This window comes from Salmo trutta, chromosome 16 (genome assembly GCF_901001165.1).
Source record: "Salmo trutta chromosome 16, fSalTru1.1, whole genome shotgun sequence".
Classification (NCBI taxonomy): Eukaryota; Metazoa; Chordata; class Actinopteri; order Salmoniformes; family Salmonidae; genus Salmo; species Salmo trutta.
In genome coordinates this window covers 8794618-8816270 of record NC_042972.1, presented here as the reverse complement: position 1 = coordinate 8816270, position 21653 = coordinate 8794618, and the positions used below count along the sequence as shown (strand labels likewise).

At 40.9% G+C, this 21653-nt stretch overlaps 1 protein-coding gene across 1 annotated transcript in view; it reads right to left on the bottom strand.

The window, feature by feature from the left end:
* The window catches only part of LOC115151165 (glutamate receptor-interacting protein 2), a 433702-nt gene that overhangs the window by 99744 nt on the left and 312305 nt on the right, over positions 1–21653 (bottom strand). The window contains exon 3 of the mRNA XM_029695177.1: positions 4406–4541. Coding sequence (XP_029551037.1) covers positions 4406–4541 — 136 coding nt within the window. The remainder of the gene's footprint in view (positions 1–4405; positions 4542–21653) is intronic.

The following is a 21653-nucleotide window of genomic DNA, read 5'->3' as shown; positions in this document are numbered from 1 at the left end:
TATTCTACAGCACAACATTCTGGTTCCATTATATTCTACAGGACAACATTCTGGTTCCATTATATTCTACAGGACAACATTCTGGTTCCATTATATTCTACAACACAACATTCTGGTTCCATTATATTCTACAGGACAACATTCTGGTTCCATTATATTCTACAACACAACATTCTGGTTCCATTATATTCTACAACACAACATTCTGGTTCCATTATATTCTACAGGACAACATTCTGGTTCCATTATATTCTACAGGACAACATTCTGGTTCCATTATATTCTACAACACAACATTCTGGTTCCATTATATTCTACAACACAACATTCTGGTCCATTATATTCTACAACACAACATTCTGGTTCCATTATATTCTACAACACAACATTCTGGTTCCATTATATTCTACAGCACAACATTCTGGTTCCATTATATTCTACAACACAACATTCTGGATCCATTATATTCTACAACACAACATTCTGGTCCATTATATTCTACAACACAACATTCTGGTTCCATTATATTCTACAACACAACATTCTGGTTCCATTATATTCTACAACACAACATTCTGGTTCCATTATATTCTACAGGACAACATTCTGGTTCCATTATATTCTACAACACAACATTCTGGTTCCATTATATTCTACAACACAACATTCTGGTTCCATTATATTCTACAACACAACATTCTGGTTCCAATATATTCTACAACACAACATTCTGGTTCCATTATATTCTACAACACAACATTCTGGTCCATTATATTCTGCAACACAACATTCTGGTTCCATTATATTCTACAACACAACATTCTGGTCCATTATATTCTACAACACAACATTCTGGTCCATTATATTCTACAACACAACATTCTGGTTCCATTATATTCTACAACACAACATTCTGGTTCCATTATATTCTACAACACAACATTCTGGTCCATTATATTCTACAACACAACATTCTGGTTCCATTATATTCTACAACACAACATTCTGGTTCCATTATATTCTACAACACAACATTCTGGTCCATTATATTCTACAACACAACATTCTGGTCCATTATATTCTACAACACAACATTCTGGTTCCATTATATTCTACAACACAACATTCTGGTTCCATTATATTCTACAGGACAACATTCTGGTTCCATTATATTCTACAACACAACATTCTGGTTCCATTACATTCTACAACACAACATTCTGGTTCCATTATATTCTACAGGACAACATTCTGGTTCCAATATATTCTACAATACAACATTCTGGTTCCATTAAATTCTACAACACAACATTCTGGTTCCATTATATTCTACAACACAACATTCTGGTTCCATTATATTCTACAACACAACATTCTGGTTCCATTATATTCTACAACACAACATTCTGGTTCCATTATATTCTACAACACAACATTCTGGTTCCATTATATTCTACAGGACAACATTCTGGTTCCAATATATTCTACAACACAACATTCTGGTTCCATTATATTCTACAGGACAACATTCTGGTTCCATTATATTCTACAGGACAACATTCTGGTTCCATTATATTCTACAGGACAACATTCTGGTTCCATTATATTCTACAGGACAACATTCTGGTTCCATTGTATTCTACAACACAACATTCTGGTTCCATTATATTCTACAGGACAACATTCTGGTTCCATTATATTCTACAACACAAAATTCTGGTTCCATTATATTCTACAACACAACATTCTGGTTCCATTATATTCTACAACACAACATTCTGGTCCATTATATTCTACAGCACAACATTCTGGTTCCATTATATTCTACAGGACAACATTCTGGTTCCATTATATTCTACAACACAAAATTCTGGTTCCATTATATTCTACAGGACAACATTCTGGTTCCATTATATTCTACAACACAACATTCTGGTTCCATTATATTCTACAACACAACATTCTGGTTCCATTATATTCTACAACACAACATTCTGGTTCCATTATATTCTACAACACAACATTCTGGTTCCATTATATTCAACAACACAACATTCTGGTTCCATTATATTCTACAGCACAACATTCTGGTTCCATTATATTCTACAACACAACATTCTGGTTCCATTATATTCTACAGCACAACATTCTGGTTCCATTATATTCTACAGGACAACATTCTGGTTCCAATATATTCTACAATACAACATTCTGGTTCCATTATATTCTACAGGACAACATTCTGGTTCCATTATATTCTACAACACAACATTCTGGTTCCATTATATTCTACAACACAACATTCTGGTTCCATTATATTCTACAACACAACATTCTGGTTGCAAGTTCCACACAGACAAACAGATAGGACCAGACAGAGTTATTATATTATAATTCTTTGGCCCATCCACCAGACAGAGTTAATCGATGTGTTCCTTGTTGGTTGTGAGAGAGTGCCAGATAAATAACTTTTTTTTTGAAGTATTGAAGGCGGACTCCCCCGGAAAAGGTTTTTTGATGTTTCGTATAATAGGATTGTTAGGTAGAGCGGTAGGAGTCAGAGAGTTTGAGGGAGGAGAGTTTGTCAAAAGGTAGAGAATGTCAATGAAATACTCCATCTGACAAAGCCCTTTCCTCTCCTACTGTACAAACAAATGTAATTCCACCTACTGTACATAGAATAATACTATGATGTTGCAAGCTACTTAACATTGGAAGTGAAAACATAAAGTAAGCTCCTTTGATGCTTCTCCTAGATGAGGACTTCTCACACACCCACTGAGATTAAAGTGATCACAGTTACACATGGTGACAGATCTACAATGACAACAGGCTATTATGCTGCTATATAGGAGTTTCACATGTTAGTGATACTAGCCACAGCACCCATGAGCCTGACAAGAGAGACTACTTGCATGTGAGAATTAATACTACTTTGTTGGTACATTGCTAATTTAGCTGATACTGTATCTGCATTAAATATGCCAGTCATAAGTAAATTGAGACTTTTACATGCCCCACTTTCTTTATTCAGAGTCAGACAGCTTTGGATAAAAGCCACTTTCTAAATAAATTGTCCAGCTAAGGCTAAAGCATAGAAAATACAACTTGCAGAGCAGCTCAACTGTAAATCTCCTAGGGGGAAAGCCTTCTTTAAAAGCCAAATAGGTCAGTCAGTAGCCCAAGCCCATAATGCCCAAAGACCAAGACTCTGTGCCTATTTTTAGCATCATCACCCAAGTCCTTAGACATCGTCTCAAATGACACCCTAGTCCCTATATAGTGTACTGCTTTTGACCAGAGCCCTGTGGGGGGATAGGATGCCATTATGGACGGATCCCTTGTTTTAGAAATCTGCCCCTAGTGAAATGGTTCCTCCTACATCAGGGCCTGATTGGCTGATACAGCGTGACTGCGGTTTCAGACAAAATGGCACCTTATTCCCTATGTAGTGCACTAGGTTTGACCAGGGCCCACGGGACAGTAGTGTGTTATGTAGGGGAAATGGTGCCATTTGGGACTCAGCCTGGGTCAGAGGCTGTTAATGGTGGGTGAGAGGCTGGAGGTCTAGGCACTAGGAAGGGAACATGAAGTCTGTATCCATCCACATTGAGTAAGCATGAGGGGCTGAAGGTCTAGCAGAGCTGAAGGAAAATTTTCCTTTTATGTAATAAACACTGACTGTACAAAACATTAGGAACTAATATTGAGTTGCACCCCTGATTTTGCCCTCAGAACAGTTTCAATTCATTAGGGCATGGACTCTACAAGGTGTCAAAAGCATTTCAAAGGGATGCTGGCCCATGTTGACTCCAATGCTTCCCACAGTTGTGTCAAGTTGGCTGGATGCCGTTTGGGTGGTGGACTATTCTTGATAAACACAGGAAACTGTTGAGCATGATAAGCCCAATAACTTTGCAGTTCTTGTCATAAACCGGTGCGCCTGGTACCTACTACCATACCCCGTTCAAAAGCACTTAAATATTTTGTCTTGCACATTCACCCTCTGAAAGGCACGCATACACAATCCATGTTTCAATTGTCTTGCTTAATTGAAAGATCAAGTGTTCCTAATGTTTCGAACGCTCAGTGTATGTTTAATGGGCAATAAAGATGTCTAGCCTATTGTAGGCAGAGAACATGTAGTCCAGTCCTCTGTACATGAGCCAGCAGCCTATGGCAGGGTTGACCTCTCTCTCCTATGTGTTCTGGTTGAGAAAGCTCAAGTCAGGGTTGACCTCTCTCTCCTGTGTGTTCCGGTCAATGAAAGCTCAAGTCAGGGTTGACCTCTCTCTCTCTTCTATCTTGATGTACTTGCTTGCTTGCTTGCCTGTCTCATACCCTTATGGAATACTTTCACACAAAAAAAGTCAATACATCATTGTTCACAAAAGCAAGATCTCACCTGGCAGCCAGTCCTCCTGGTCGTAGGTTGGAGACGCGGGGCTTTCCGTCCTTGTCTGTTCCTCCAGAGATGGTGAGGCCCAAGGTGCTGCCTTCCTTCTTAATCAGCTCTACTATCGTCACGCCCCGCAGATCTTCTACCCCAAACACAAACACACATAACACACACAGACACAGTCAATAATAGTATGAATGTTATAGTAACCAAGCCTTCACAACCACAAGGACACTTAGGCTGCGTTTATACAGCCAGACAAATTCTGATCAGCTGTTTCCCATAATTGGACAAACAATCAGAATTGGCCATAGAACCACAGGAACCACTGAGGTAACAGCTGGTTAGTATATATCAGCTCTTCTACCCATAAACACAACCAAGGTTTCAATGGCTATATATTAGCTTAGTGAGCTTTCTCAGCATGTACTGTTGCACTAATGACTTGGAACAGAGTCATTAGGAATAGATGTTGAGAGGAACCAGCCTAAGAATGTGATACAAAAGTGGAGTTGTCTGTTTTTTCACTAGGAGTCTCGTCCTCAGGATGTAACTGGTGTGTTGTATGTTTGTTCAATAGGATGTAACTGGTGTCATTCAAGTAAGAGCGCAAGATGCATAACAGTCATTTAAAGTGAAACAGTGTAGCTACATGTAAAGAAAGTGAATATGAACCCCACACACGTTGTGACCGGGTGCTACTAATCACCCCAAACAACCCTAAATAGGTTGATCTACTCCAAACAACCCTAAACAGGTTGATCTACTCCAAACAACCCCAAACAGGTAGATCTACTCCAAACAACCCTAAACAGGTAGACCTACTCCAAACAACCCCAAACAGGTAGATCTACTCCAAACAACCCCAAACAGGTAGATCTACTCCAAACAACCCCAAACAGGTCGATCTACTCCAAACAACCCCAAACAAAACAACCCCAAACAGGTAGATCTACTCCAAACAACCCCAAACAGGTAGATCTACTCCAAACAACCCCAAACAGGTAGATCTACTCCAAACAACCCCAAACAGGTAGATCTACCCCAAACAACCCCAAACAGGTTGATCTACTCCAAACAACCCCAAACAGGTAGATCTACCCCAAACAACCCCAAACAGGTAGATCTACCCCAAACAACCCCAAACAGGTAGATCTACCCCAAACAACCCCAAACAGGTAGATCTACTCCAAACAACCCTAAACAGGTAGATCTACTCCAAACAACCCCAAACAGGTAGACCTACTCCAAACAACCCTAAACAGGTAGATCTACTCCAAACAACCCCAAACAGGTAGATCTACTCCAAACAACCCCAAACAGGTAGATCTACTCCAAACAACCCTAAACAGGTAGACCTACTCCAAACAACCCCAAACAGGTAGATCTACTCCAAACAACCCCAAACAGGTAGATCTACTCCAAACAACCCTAAACAGGTAGACCTACTCCAAACAACCCAAACAGGTAGATCTACTCCAAACAACCCTAAACAGGTAGATCTACTCCAAACAACCCTAAACAGGTAGATCTACTCCAAACAACCCTAAACAGGTAGATCTACTCCAAACAACCTTAAACAGGTAGATCTACTCCAAACAACCTTAAACAGGTAGATCTACTCCAAACAACCTTAAACAGGTAGATCTACTCCAAACAACCCTAAACAGGTAGACCTACTCCAAACAACCCCAAACAGGTAGACCTACTCCAAACAACCCCAAACAGTTAGATCTACTCCAAACAACCTTAAAAAGGTAGATCTACTCCAAACAACCCTAAACAGGTAGACCTACTCCAAACAACCCCAAACAGGTAGACCTACTCCAAACAACCCTAAACAGGTAGATCTACTCCACTCCAAACAACCCTAAACAGTTAGACCTACTCCAAACAACCCTAAACAGGTAGACCTACTCCAAACAACCCCAAACAGGTAGACCTACTCCAAACAACCCTAAACAGGTAGATCTTCTCCAAACAACCCTAAACAGGTAGATCTACTCCAAACAACCCCAAACAGCTAGACCTACTCCAAACAACCCTAAACAGGTAGATCTACTCCAAACAACACTAAACAGGTAGATCTACTCCAAACAACACTAAACAGGTAGACCTACTCCAAACAACCCCAAACAGGTAGATCTACTCCAAACAACCCTAAACAGGTAGACCTACTCCAAACAACCCCAAACAGGTAGATCTACTCCAAACAACCCCAAACAGGTAGATCTACTCCAAACAACCCCAAACAGGTCGATCTACTCCAAACAACCCCAAACAAAACAACCCCAAACAGGTAGATCTACTCCAAACAACCCCAAACAGGTAGATCTACTCCAAACAACCCCAAACAGGTAGATCTACTCCAAACAACCCCAAACAGGTAGATCTACCCCAAACAACCCCAAACAGGTAGACCTACTCCAAACAACCCCAAACAGGTAGATCTACTCCAAACAACCCCAAACAGGTAGATCTACTCCAAACAACCCTAAACAGGTAGACCTACTCCAAACAACCCAAACAGGTAGATCTACTCCAAACAACCTTAAACAGGTAGATCTACTCCAAACAACCTTAAACAGGTAGATCTACTCCAAACAACCTTAAACAGGTAGATCTACTCCAAACAACCCTAAACAGGTAGACCTACTCCAAACAACCCCAAACAGGTAGACCTACTCCAAACAACCCTAAACAGGTAGATCTTCTCCAAACAACCCTAAACAGGTAGATCTACTCCAAACAACCCCAAACAGCTAGACCTACTCCAAACAACCCTAAACAGGTAGATCTACTCCAAACAACACTAAACAGGTAGATCTACTCCAAACAACACTAAACAGGTAGACCTACTCCAAACAACCCTAAACAGGTAGACCTACTCCAAACAACCCCAAACAGGTAGACCTATTCCAAACAACCCCAAACAGGTAGAGCTACTCCAAACAACCCTAAACAGGTAGACTTACTCCAAACAACCCTAAACAGGTAGATCTACTCCAAACAACCCTAAACAGTTAGACCTACTCCAAACAACACTAAAAAGGTAGACCTACTCCAAACAACCCCAAACAGGTAGACCTACTCCAAACAACCCTAAACAGGTAGATCTACTCCAAACAACCCTAAACAGGTAGATCTACTCCAAACAACCCCAAACAGCTAGACCTACTCCAAACAACACTAAACAGGTAGACCTACTCCAAACAACCCTAAACAGGTAGACCTACTCCAAACAACCCCAAACAGGTAGACCTATTCCAAACAACCCCAAACAGGTAGACCTACTCCAAACAACCCTAAACAGGTAGACCTACTCCAAACAACCCTAAACAGGTAGACCTACTCCAAACAACACTAAACAGATAGACTTACTCCAAACAACCCTAAACAGGTAGACCTACTAAAAAAAAAAGAAAATCCCAAGAGAACATGCTTTCTCTGCTGAGTTTTTAAAACGTTAAAAAGAGTATCACCGTTGTTTTATGTATAGTGTTGTCAACACATTAAGTTGCTGTTGCTCACGTCCCTATTGCAGAATACAGCCTTTTGTGTTTGTATTTATTATGGATCCCCCATTAGCTGTTGCCAAGGCAGCAGCTACTCTTCCTGGGGTTTTAACAGCATGTACTAAAGTCGATTTAATCCACAGTTGAATTAGTCCCCTCGTTAAGGGCTTGTATGCAAGCATTTCACTGTAAGGTCTACACCTGTTGTATTCGGTGCATGTGACAAATACAATTTCATTTGATTTGATTTGAACTAGTGGGGGGTTAACAACTAACATCCTGTTGTAAATCAAAGGAGAAGATCCAGGCTTGCGCTCTCAACATCCGCCCAAAGGAATGTTCTTTCTTTCAACAGATCTATTCCCGCTGAAACTCTGACACGTTCAAAAGGAAATACTGGAACAATATTTCTAACTTAGAACGTGGGGAATGGTCAGAGGTGATCTATAGAACACTAATGTAATTTAGTTTGTTATTTTGTGATGATATTAAACATGTTATAAAGGAAATATTGTAACTGGAAAGTATACACACTACATGTACAGTGAGGGAAAAAAGTATTTGATCCCCTGCTGATTTTGTACATTTGCCCACTGACAAAGACATTATCAGTCTATAATTTTAATGGTAGGTTTATTTGAACAGTGAGAGACAGAATAACAACAAAAAAATCCAGAAAAAACCATGTTAAAAATGCTATAAATTGATTTGCATTTTAATGAGGGAAATAAGTATTTGACCCCTCTGCAAAACATGACTTAGTACTTGGTGGCAAAAAAAGTTTCCATACTTTGCGTTTTGCATGTAATATGAAAAATGATGAAAGTGTTTTTGTTAAGAGAGGGATGTGATTTGAGAAGCTATAACAGATCATTGTTAGCCATGGACTTTGCACAGTGAGTAGTTACCACCCTGAGTGAGGTCAGAGAGCGTGTCAGCCTGCCAGAACTGCCCCTTTCCTGCAAACTGTATAAATGATGGGTTAAGAAAGTACATACCAGACCAGAAAAACGTGAAGCTGCAGCTGCACGTTTAAAGTGGTTTGAATTTTGAATCTCAACGCGAGGAGGAGACGATAAACTCATCTCCTGGACAATCACTGGCTGATTAGCTGTCCTAAGTAAAGTATCTTTGAAACCAAATTTAATTAAGAAGGACCATTTTGCTACTCTGCTCAAACCACTGTATTACGCTACTCTCATCACCCCACTGAGAAACCATCGATAAGGCTGGCTAGCCTACCTTCAACGAAGCATCTTCAAGAGTGAATGGAAGGAAAATAAACTCTTTAGTTCTGTTCAGGACTACACAACAAGTCACTGGATACCGGATGGCTGCAGAGGAGAACAACAGAGGAATCCCTTTTGGACAATCAGAGCCTTACAAGCGTACCGCGAAAAGGCCCAACACCCTTTCTAAGACGGCCCTGTTCAGCGAGAGCTCCACGGCGACCCCAGGCATTTCACGTAAATACATTCATGATTTCTTACTCAAAGTGGGCGGCGGTTTGTCTGCAAAGTATATGGTTACTGTAGGTGAGAGTAGTTTCTGAATGTACCAATGTTAAGTGTCTCTGTCCCTCTCTCTCTCCCTCTCTATCTCTTCTTTAACAAGCAGCCAGGTTGTTGTATTCTGCTAGGGACCTGTTCTCAGCAAATTAAGTCTCTAGACAATAACCAGTGCAGTGTGTATGTTTATCCTGTGTTCCCATTTAATTAGCTAGTAAAAAAATAATTAAACCAATTTGTGTAGTACTGAATCATAAGTAAGGCTGGGGTTTTTGCAGATGCAAGGAGGTTACGACTGTTCAGAATGATGATATGATACGAGGTTATGATTAATACGTTGACTGTTTATAGATGTGATAGGTAAATGATTCGGGAGATGGTAACTCTTTAAAGAACCGCTCTCGTGGTGCCCCAGATCCTAATGAGTTAATTGTTACATGATTAATTTCATTGGGTAACAATTAAACATAGTTGGTTAATTAGATAAATAACAGTCTTCAGATTGATGTTTAAGTCAAGTCATGACAATGGACATTTTTCCTCTATGATATTCCCTGACAGACCTTAGAGAGCTATTTATAACCTGTCAGAAATGTCCAGTTGATAAACTACTGGCCATCTTACCTAGATGGTTAGGTTAGGCTAACCAGCTCTCTTGGTTATCAAATCAAATGTATTTGTCACATACACATGGTTAGCAGGTGTTAATGCAAGTGTAGCGAAATGCTTGGGCTTCTAGTTCCGACCATGCAGTAATATCTAATATAACCTAACAATTCCACAATAACTACCTTGTACACACAAGTGTAAAGGAATGAATACGAATATGTACATAAAAATATATAAATTAGTGATGGCCGAACGGCATAGGCAGGATGCAGTAGATGGTATAGAGTACAGTATATACATATAAGATGAGTATTGTAGGGTATGAAAACATATAAAGCAGCATTGTTTAAGGTGGCTAGTGATACATTACATCAGGATGGCAAGATGCAGTAGATGGTATAGAGTACAGTATATACATATGAGATGAGTAATGTAGGTTATGAAAACATTATATAAAGTGGCATTGTTTAAAGTGGCTAGTGATACATCTAATTACATCAAGATGGCAAGATGCAGTAGATGGTATAGAGTACACTATATACATATGAGATGAATAATGTAGATTATATAAACATGGCCAGATTACGTGCCGAGGGCCCTCGACCACAAGGGGGCACACATTGAATTTGTTGAGTCACTCAGGTATCATATGAATAAGGAGAATTGCAGGAAATTAACTTTAAAATGGCAGCATCTTTTCTATGCCAACAAGAGAGCTGTGATCAGCTTCGGCAGTTTGAGGTCGCTTGGGTCGAGATGTGGGGGTTTGTTACTATGCCGATAAATGACCATGTCCAGCCAGACCTTTGCCATCTAGGACTTTTGTGTGACCGGACCTTCTCCGATAGTAATTGAGCACCCCTGCTCTAGGGGGTTGTGACAACGAAAAGGAAGCTGACCTATGTTGTAGCAGGGAAGTTTGGTAGGGTGACCTGATATCTATGTTTTAGTAGGGAAGTTTGGTAGGGTGATTTAATACCTATGTTTTAGCAGGGAAGTTTGGTAGGGAAACCTGATTTGTAACTACGAAAATCATTGTGTGGAACAGATTGTGAACCCAAAAGTGTAAGCTTCATTCTAGAGTGGGGACAATAAAACAAAAAATAATTTGGTTAGGGTGTAGGGGCAGGTTTATGTATTCTTGTCTTCGGGAGATTTTAATATCTACCGTAAATTCCGGACTATAAGCCACAACTTTTTTCCCACGCTTTAAACATCGCGGCTTAAGCAATGGCTAATATATGGATTTTTCCCGCTTTCAATTTTTTTTTCTCCAAAAAAACACATTCTGTGACGTGCTCAGTTTTTTGCCGGCATGAAGCTTTCATTAGACCAATGAAATTGCCGAACGGGTTAAGGTCAAACAACTTTTTTGTTTACTGTTTAGATTAAATCGAGCGCTCTCAAACTTCCCATCATTCTGATTACGGTAGTCATTTTGTCACCCTCATCATGGCAAAGACACGGAGAAATGCATATGATGCAGCTTTCAAGTTGAAGGCGATTGATCTGGCTGTTGGAAAAGGAAATAGAGCTGCTGCACGGGAGCTTGGTCTTAATGAGTCGACGATAAGATGTTGGAAACAGCAGCATGAGGAATTGACTCAGTGCAAAAAGACAACTAAAGCTTACTGCTAATTATTATTTTTTTGTTACAAGCCGTGTTTCGTTAAAGCCTATTTATTTTTGTTACAAGCTGTGTTTCGTTAAAGCCTATTTATTTTTGTTACAAGCCGTGTTTCGTTAAAGCCTATTTATTTTTGTTACAAGCCGTGTTTCATTAAAGCCTATTTATTTTTGTTACAAGCCGTGTTTCGTTAAAGCCTGTGTAAAGTTAATTTGTTTCAATGTACCGGTAGGCACCTGCGGCTTATAGACATGTGCGGCTTATTTATGTTCAAAATAATATATATTTTTTTTAATTCAGTGGGTGCGGCTTATATTCAGGTGCGCTTAATAGTCCGGAAATTACGGTATTTAATTTATTTGGTCTGATCAGTGGAACAATTATCATTCTTACAATGGGCAATAGAGTAATTTGTGTGATTGTTAGCAAAATCACTACTGTTATTGGTAGCACTTTATAATAAACTATTTATAATGGATTAGGAAATAGTTCATTAATCATTTTATTATCATTACTCCATAAGATATATAATATTATATATATCCTTATAAATAATTGACTAATCCTTGTTTAAATTTTGTTGTGTGGCCACATCTGAAGTGTGAGCTATTTGTACATTAGAAATACTTTTATAAATGTTTTGAGTGACCAGTTTAATTTCTCACAAAAAGATGGACATGCCATTGGTAGACATTCCAGCAGTACCTGATGCTGCTTAAAGTCTCAAAATGACCTAGAACATGTCAATGGTTAAACAATAAACACAACACGGGCTTTTAAAGGAAATACATGGAACAGTTTATTCACCCGAAACTATTGTGGACTAGAGAAAGAGTTGTAGTGTGAATGTTTTGTTACTGTTGTCAACCTCATGAACGTAAACTAATCATAAAACAGGGAGATGCAGTCCAGACACAACAGCTGGCCGCCAAATTGTTCTCGAGTGGATGTTTGTTCCTTCATTACTAATGTTATGTGATTGAGGTAGAAATGTAACATGTATGATTTGCAGGTAGAAACCTTACATATATAACCTTTAAATGCTTCCAGTGACGGTCAGAGTTCATTTTGTCAACAATAAGAATGCTATTTTTCCTGACTGAATGACGATAACGAGACGAGATGGCCTAGAAAAAAAACGCTAGCTATTACAAATTACTTTTCATTTTAGTGGACGAAAATGTGACAAGATGAGAATTCCACGTGGGCCTAATGGTCAGTTCATTTGTCCAATCACAAGCATGCATGCATGCAGAATATTTAATGCAATCATTGGCATAATTTACATCTTTCAGGCAGCCTCTTCGGTCACTTCCATCTTTTGAAATGATATGAAGCCAGGACACTTCACTTGTAACTAAACTCAACTACAAACAATAATGTTTACTCTCTTACTTTCATGTAGGCTATGTTTGCTTTGATCTCATCAGTAGCTCTATTTTCCCGTGTGCCTATTATTCATTCATCCGTGTTGCACACACACAAATGTGAGTTGCGGTTGCTTTTTTAATTTTTATTAAAAGGAAAAACGAAATCTATTTGTTGAATATTAGGACTACAGCAACAAGCTCAAATTCTCCTCTTTCTAGGAAACTACTGATATTTACACCCTTCATGGTTATCATTGGGAGGAAATCAGATGCTCCTGTAATGCCTCTGAGTGATGGAGAGAACAGACCATGGCTCGGGTGGCTACCTGAATGTGCACATGAAGTTAGAGGTAGACTGATGTATTCATTATTTAATAGAAAAAAATGCTGACTATTATTGTCACTAAAATGGCTGTGACTAAAACTAGACTACACATTGGTGGTGGAAGCTTTGGGTATCTTGAAAAGTGTTATATACACTGAGTGTACAAAACATTAAGGACACCTTCCTAATATTAAGGACACCTTCCTTATCCTCTGCAGCAGAGGTAACTCTGGGTCTTCCATTCCTGTGGGGGTCCTCATGAGATCCAGTTTCATCATAACGCTTGATGGTTTTTGAGACTGCACTTAAAGAAACTTTCAAAATTCTTGACATTTTCCGCATTGACTGACCTTCATGTCTTATTAAAGTAATGATGGACTGTCATTTCTTTTTGCTTATTTGAGCTGTTCTTGCCATAATATGGACTTGGTCTTTTACCAAATAGGGCTATATTCTGTATGCCACCCCTACCTTGTCACAACACAACTGATTGGCTAAAACGTATTAAGAAGGAAAGAAATTCCACAAATTAACTTTTAAAAAGGCACTCTCCCTTCCTAACTGTTTTACATTCCCTGAAACCAACCAGAAATGTTTCCTTAGCCAAATAATCCCAGTTTTTCATATAACAGCCGGAGGCAAAAGAGTAGTGAAGGTTTCAGCAAAATGAGAAGACTGCATAGCCGCGGGAAGTAGGAGAACTGAGGGCACCCCTTGAAAAATCTGAATAAAAAACTAAAGTGGTGCACTGGGCCTTTACTAGTCCTGTATTAGCAGACAGATATAGCCCTCTGTATCTCAGCCCCCCAAAAGTTTACAGTGCCGCAATATACAGTTGAAGTCGGAAGTTTACATACACTGTCACGGGTGTCGTAGGGATTGGACCAAAACGCAGCGGGAATATGTATACTCATCTTCTTTTTTATTGAAGAGGGAAAACAAAAATAAACACGTGTACAAAAACAACGACGAAACAGTCCTGTAAGGCTACTAGGCTATACAAAGAACAACTATCAACCAAAAACCCCATGAAAAACACCCCTACTAAATTGGACCTTCAATTAGAGGCAACGAGGAACAGCTGCCTCCAATTGAAGGTCAAAACAATAAACTAGACATAGAAATAGAAAAACTAGAAAATAGAACATAGAAATACAAAACATAGAACACAACCCAAAAACCCCGACAACACAAAACAAACACACCCCTGCCACGTCCTGACCAAACTACAATAACAAATAACCCCTTATACTGGTCAGGACGTGACATACACTTAGGGTGGAGTCATTAACACTCGTTTTTCAACCACACCACAAATGTCTTTGTCACGACAGTGACGGATGGTGGCGCCCCTCCTCGGCCGGGCGGAGCTCGGCGGTCGTCGTCGCCGACCTACTAGCTACCATCGATCCCTTTTTGTTTCACTTTCGTTTGGTTAGGTCTAGGTAGGCACGCACCTGTTTTGGGTTAGTCATTAGTAAGGGGGGGTTATTTAGGTTAGCGTAGGATGTATGTGGTTGTACGTGATTGTGTTGCTTGTCCGGGTTTTTTGTGTGCGAAAAGAACGTGTACTGAGTTTTCCTTCTGCCAGTGGTTTATTTTCTTTGTGTACACCATCGCAGAATATTTAAGGGCTGCGCCCCTATACTTTGACGACCACATCCAGTTACTTCAAATAAAGAAGTGTGGTCACGAACTCTCTGTCTCCTGCGCCTGACTCTACCTCTCCTGTTGTTCTTCGAGCCAGCCCGTGACAGTCTTGTTAACAAACTATAGTTTTGGCAAATCGGTTAGGACATCTACTTTGTGCATGACACAAGTAATTTTTCCTACAACTGTTTACAGACAGATTATTTCACTTATAATTCACTGTATCACAATTCCAGTGGGTCAGAAGTTTACATACACTAAGTTGACGGTGCCTTTAAACAGCTTGGAAAAAATCGAGAAAAGAATGTCATGGCTTTAGAAACTTCTGATAATTGACATCATTTGAGTCAATTGGAGGTGTACCTGTGGATGTACTTCAAGGGCTACCTTCAAACTCAGTGTCTATTTGCTTGACATCATGGGAAAATCAAAATAAATCAGCCAAGACCTCAGAAATAAAATTGTGGACCTCCACAAGTCTGGGACATCATTGGGAGCAATTTCCAAATGCCTGAAGGTACCACGTTCATCTGTACAAACATTAGTACGCAAGTATAAACACCATGGAACCATGCAGCCATCATACCGCTCAGGAAGGAGACGCGTTCTGTCTCCTAGAGTTGAACGTACTTTGGTGCGAAAAGTTCAAATCAATCCCAGAACAACAGCAAAGGACCTTGTGAAGATGCTGGAGGAAACAGGTATAAAAGTATCTATATCCACAGTAAAACGAGTCCTACATCAACATAACCTGAAAGGCTGCTCAGCAAGGAAGAAGCCACTGCTCCAAAACCGCCATGAAAGAGCCAGACTACGGTTTGCAACTGCACATGGGGACAAAGATCGTACTTTTTGGAGAAATGTCCTCTGGTCTGATGAAACAAAAATATAACTGTTTGACCATAATAACCATTGTTATGTTTGGAGGAAAAAGGGGGAGACTTGCAAGCCGAAGGTCACCATCCCAAACGTGAAGCACGGGGGTGGCAGCATCATGTTGTGGGGGTGCTTTGCTGCAGGAGGGCCTGGTGCACTTCACAAAATAGATGACATCATGAGGATGAAAAATTCTATGGATATATTGACGCAACATCTCAAGACATCAGTCAGGAAGTTAAAACTTGGTCGCAAACGGGTCTTCCAAATGGACAATGACCCCAAGCATACTTCCAAAATTGTGGCAAAATGGCTTAAGGACAACAAAGCCAAGGTATTGGAGTGGCCATCACAAAGCCTAAACCTCAATCCTATAGAAAATTTGTGGGAAGAACTGAAAAAGTGTGTGTGAGAAAGGAGGCCTACAAACCTGACTCAGTTACACCAGCTCTGTCAGGAGGAATGGGCCAAAATTCACCCAACTTATTGTGGGAAGCTTGTGGAAGCTACCCGAAGCGTTTGACCCAAGTTAAACAATTTAAAGGCAATGCTACCAAATACTAATTGAGTGCAACTTCTGACCCACTGGGAATGTGATGAAATAAATAAAAGCTGAAATAAATTCTCATTCTCTCTACTATTATTCTGACATTTCACATTCTTAAAATAAAGTGGTGATCCTAACTGACCTAATACAGGGAATTGTTACTTGGATTAAATGTCAGGAATTGTGAAAAACTGAGTTTAAATGTATTTGGCTAAGGTGTATATAAACTTCCGACATCAACTGTGTGACTTTACATATAAGAAATATGTACAAATTGACATGCAAATGTGTATTTTCTGTTTGCATGTAACACATTGCAACAAAAATAAATGTATTGTATACATGCAAATGTGCATATCATTTTTCTGTGTACTACACTATTGTACAGTATTGACTTTTCCCAGTAAACTTTTACCTACTGTTGAAATCGGTATCTAAAAAGCTCAGTGTGATACACAATAGCATTTATCTTGACAAAACTGACCTTCTGCTATAGTACAGTAAAGCAGTCAGTGTCAACAAAAAAATAGAACAAAAGTGACATTTGTATATAACAAACATTTCCAGGGTTGACTGCCATGGTGAAAAAACATCTAAACATTTTGACCAGTACGGCTCACACAATGACAAAAAAACGTTTCATTTAGGTGGCATTGGCCAATTTTATATTTTTCGTATTTTGTTGCATTACAACCTGTAATTTAAATGGGTTTTTAATTGGATTTCATGTAATGGACATACACAAAATAGTCCAAATTGGTGAAGTGAAATTTTAAAAAATGATCTGTTTAAATGTATTTATTTTTAAGTAAAAGTGGTCCGTGCACATGTATTCACCCCCTTTGCTATGAAGCCCCTAAATAAGATACCTTTGAGGAAGCACAGTTCCCGCTCAGCCCAGTCAAAACTGTTCGCTGCTCTGGCACCCCAATGGTGGAACAAGCTCCCTCGCGACGCCAGGACAGCGGAGTCAATCACCACCTTCCGGAGACACCTGAAACCCCACCTCTTTATTAAGGAATACCTGGGATAGGATAAAGTAATCCTTCTAACCCCCCCCCCAAAAAAAAAGATTTAGATGCACTATTGTAAAGTGGTTGTTCCACTGGATATCTTAAGGTGAATGCACCAATTTGTAAGTCGCTCTGGATAAGAGCGTCTGCTAAATGACTTAAATGTAAATGTAAATGTAAGATCTGGTGCAACCAATTACCTTCAGAAGTCCCATAATTAATTAAATAAAGTCCACCTGTGTGCAATCTAAGTGTCACATGCTCTGTCACATTATCTCAGTATATATACACCTGTTCTGAAAGGCCCCAGAGTCTTCAACATCACTAAGCAAGGGACACCACCGAGCAAGTGGCACCATGAAGACCAAGGAGCTCTCCAAACAGGTTAGGGACAAAGTTGTGGAGAAGTACAGATCAGGGTTGGGTTATAAAAAAACATCAGAAAATTTTGAACATCCCACGGAGCACCATTAAATCCATTATAAAAAAATGGAAAGAATATGGCACCACAACAAACCTGCCAAGAGATGGCCGCCCACCAAAACTCACAGACCAGGCAAAGACGGCATTAATCAGAGAGGCAACAAAGAGACCAAAGATAACCCTGAAGGAGCTGCAAAGCAGAGATTGGAGTATCTGTCCATAGGACCACTTTAAGCCGTACACTCCACAGAGCTGGGCTTTACGGAAGAGTGGCCAGTGACAGCTCAGACGAGGAACATAAACATAAGGAAAATGTCAGTATTTAGGCAGCTCCGGATTTCTTTCGAAAATATAAATTGTTGATATTAAAATGGCAATGCTGAAGTACTGAAATCGATTAGCATTCTACATTGCCACTGAATGATGTATCTAATTTATTTAAAATGGTTGTATTGATAGTGTTTCTCTTATTTGAAATGTTTAAGACAACAGGCATCAAAGAGCAGAGCAGACAACAGCAGAGCAGAGAAGTACCAAACAGGGGTCAGAAGAGCAGTGCACTACAGGATGGTCAACAACAGAGCAGGGAGCTACTAGAGGGTCAACAACCGAGCAGGAAGCTACAGGAGGGTCAACAACAGAGCAGGGAGCTACAGGATGGTCAACAACAGAGCAGGAAGCTACAGGAGGGTCAACAACCGAGCAGGAAGCTACAGGAGGGTCAACAACAGAGCAGGGAGCTACAGGATGGTCAACAACAGAGCAGGAAGCTACAGGAGGGTCAACAACCGAGCAGGAAGCTACAGGAGGGTCAACAACAGAGCAGGGAGCTACAGGATGGTCAACAACAGAGCAGGGAGCTACAGGAGGGTCAACAACAGAGCAGGGAGAGCAGGGAGCTACTGGACGCTCAACGACATAGCAGGGAGAGCAGGGAGCTACTGGAGGGTCAACAGCCAGAGCAGGGCGAGCAGGGAGCTACTGGAGGGTCAACAGCAGAGCAGGGAGAGCAGGGAGGTACAGGAGGGTCAACAACCGAGCAGGAAGCTACAGGAGGGTCAACAACAGAGCAGGGAGCTACAGGATGGTCAACAACAGAGCAGGGCGAGCAGGGAGCTACTGGACGCTCAACGACAGAGCAGGGAGAGCAGGGAGGTACAGGAGGGTCAACAGCAGAGCAGGGAGAGCAGGGAGGTACAGGAGGGTGAAGAGCCAGAGCAGAGAGAGCAGGGAGGTACTGGACGCTCAACAACAGACCAGGGAGAGCAGGGAGCTACAGGAGGGTCAACAGCAGAGCAGGGAGAGCAGGAAGGTGCAGGAGGGTCAACAGCAGAACAGGGAGAACAGGGAGCTACTAGAAGGTCAACAATAGAGCACTGAGCTACTAGAGGGTCAACAACAGAGCAGGGAGCTACAGGAGGGTCAACAACCGAGCAGGAAGCTACAGGAGGGTCAACAACAGAGCAGGGAGCTACAGGAGGGTCAACAACAGAGCAGGGAGAGCAGGGAGCTACTGGAGGGTCAACAACAGAGCAGGGAGAGCAGGGAGCTACTGGAGGGTCAACAGCAGAGCAGCGAGAGCAGGGAGCTACTGGAGGGTCAACAGCAGAGCAGGGAGAACAGGGAGCTACAGGAGGGTCAACAACAGAGCAGGGAGCTACAGGAGGGTCAACAACAGAGCAGGGAGAGCAGGGAGCTACTGGAGGGTCAACAGCAGAGCAGGGAGAACAGGGAGCTACAGGATGGTCAACAACAGAGCAGGGAGAGCAGGGAGGTACAGGAGGGTCAACAGCAGAGCAGGGAGAACAGGGAGCTACTGGAGGGTCAAAACAGAGCAGGGAGAGCAGGAAGGTGCAGGAGGGTCAACAACAGAGCAGGGAGAGCAGGGAGCCACAGGAGGGTCAACAACAGAGCAGGGAGAGCAGGGAGGTACTGGACGCTCAACAACAGAGCAGGAGGCTCCAGATCAGGGAGCTACAGGAGGGTCAACAACAGAGAAGGAGGCTCCAGATCAGGGAGCTACAGGAGGGTCAACAACTGAGCAGGGAGCTACAGATCAGGGAGCATGCTAGAGTGGCTAATGCTACTTCCGGATGTTGCTGCACGCGATGGTCAACATCCAGGACTAGCAATCCTAGGTATTAACCACTTTAGCATGCTGGAGGAAAATTGTGTTTCATAAAGAATGTTCGCATATTTTCCCAGTTTCGTTCCACCTTCTCGCTATTAAATAGAGTTAAGAAGGAAATCAACGCCTTTGCAGCCTGAATGAATAATTTTTTTTGTACAAACCAGTCCACGGGGACAATGCCTTTGGACAGTAAGATGAAAGGACTCAATACTACCATCTGCTGACATTTGGGCTAGCTACAGCCTGGAGTGTGCGCCTGGATTTTTGGGAATAAACAAAGTGAGTAATTCAACTGCAATTGCAATGATTGATTGTAAAGTACAACAAATGGTGTTTTAGTTAATCATTAGAATGTCTACACACTTTATAAATGATTCACATGATTAATATTTCATGCTTGTCAGTTAATGGAGAATTAATGCAGAAATGTCAATGTGTTTACTAGTGCAGACACGGCCCTGTCACGATCGTCGTAATGAGCGGACCAAGGCGCAGCGTGAGTTGAGTTCCACATACTTTATTACACAGTGAAACGACAAAAACAATAAACATAACCCGAACGTGAAAGCCGTAGTGCTAAACACACGAACACAAACAATATCCCACAACAATATCCCACAAAACAGGTGGGAACAAAGGACAACTTAAGTATGATCCCCAATTAGAGACAACAATAATCAGCTGCCTCTAAATGGGAACCACACTAAAATACCAACATAGAAATATAACGACTAGAACACCCCCGAGTCACACCCTGACCTAAAGCAACATAGAGAACCCAGAGGCCTCTCTATGGTTAGGGCGTGACAGGCCCGTTCTAATCAATGATAAAAACATTAAGAAATTGCTACATAAAAGTGTGCAAAAGCGTTTATTAGTATTATTTTAATTTGTTTGTAAAATAGCAATTATTTGTTGATGTGTGAATATCTGATTTGTTGGCAATTCGTTTTCTCTCGGTCCCAGCTTTGATGCACCTGTACTGACCTCGCCTCGCAGTGGCTCGGGTGGTTGTTGTCCTTGATGATCTTTTTGGCCTTCCTGTGACATCGGGTGGTGTAGGTGTCCTGGAGGGCAGGTAGTTTGCCCCCGATCATGTGTTGTGCACATATAAAGTGTGCAAAACTATTATAACTGTTTATTACTATTATGATTTTAATTTTTTGGTATAATAGCAATTATTTGGTGATGTGTGAATATCTGATTTGTTGACAATTCCTTTTTTTCACTTCCTGAAAAGTTGCCTTTTTTTGATATGAGGTTATGATCTCATTCCAAGGAGAATCGAGTGTCTGCGGGTTTTCGCTCCTCCCTTGTCCTTGGTTGATGAATTAAGGTCACTAATTAGTAAGGAACTCCCCTCACCTGGTTGTCTAGGTCTTAATTGAAAGAAAAAAACAAAAACCAGCAGACACTAGGCCCTTCATAGAATGAGTTTGACACCCCTGGTGGTTTAAGATAAAAGCGGAATTAGCTGACACGGCAGTATGAGTGGGTCCTAAAGCTCAGAATAGGGTAATGAAAGGAGAAGTTAAGACAGAGGAAAAGTCTGTCTGTCAGTGGCAGAGAGGTTAGAAAGGAACATATGGCCAAGAGTTCGGTCTAAGCACAATTTAGAAGAAGTAAGTCAAAGATTGTTAATAATGATCTTGACTTCCAA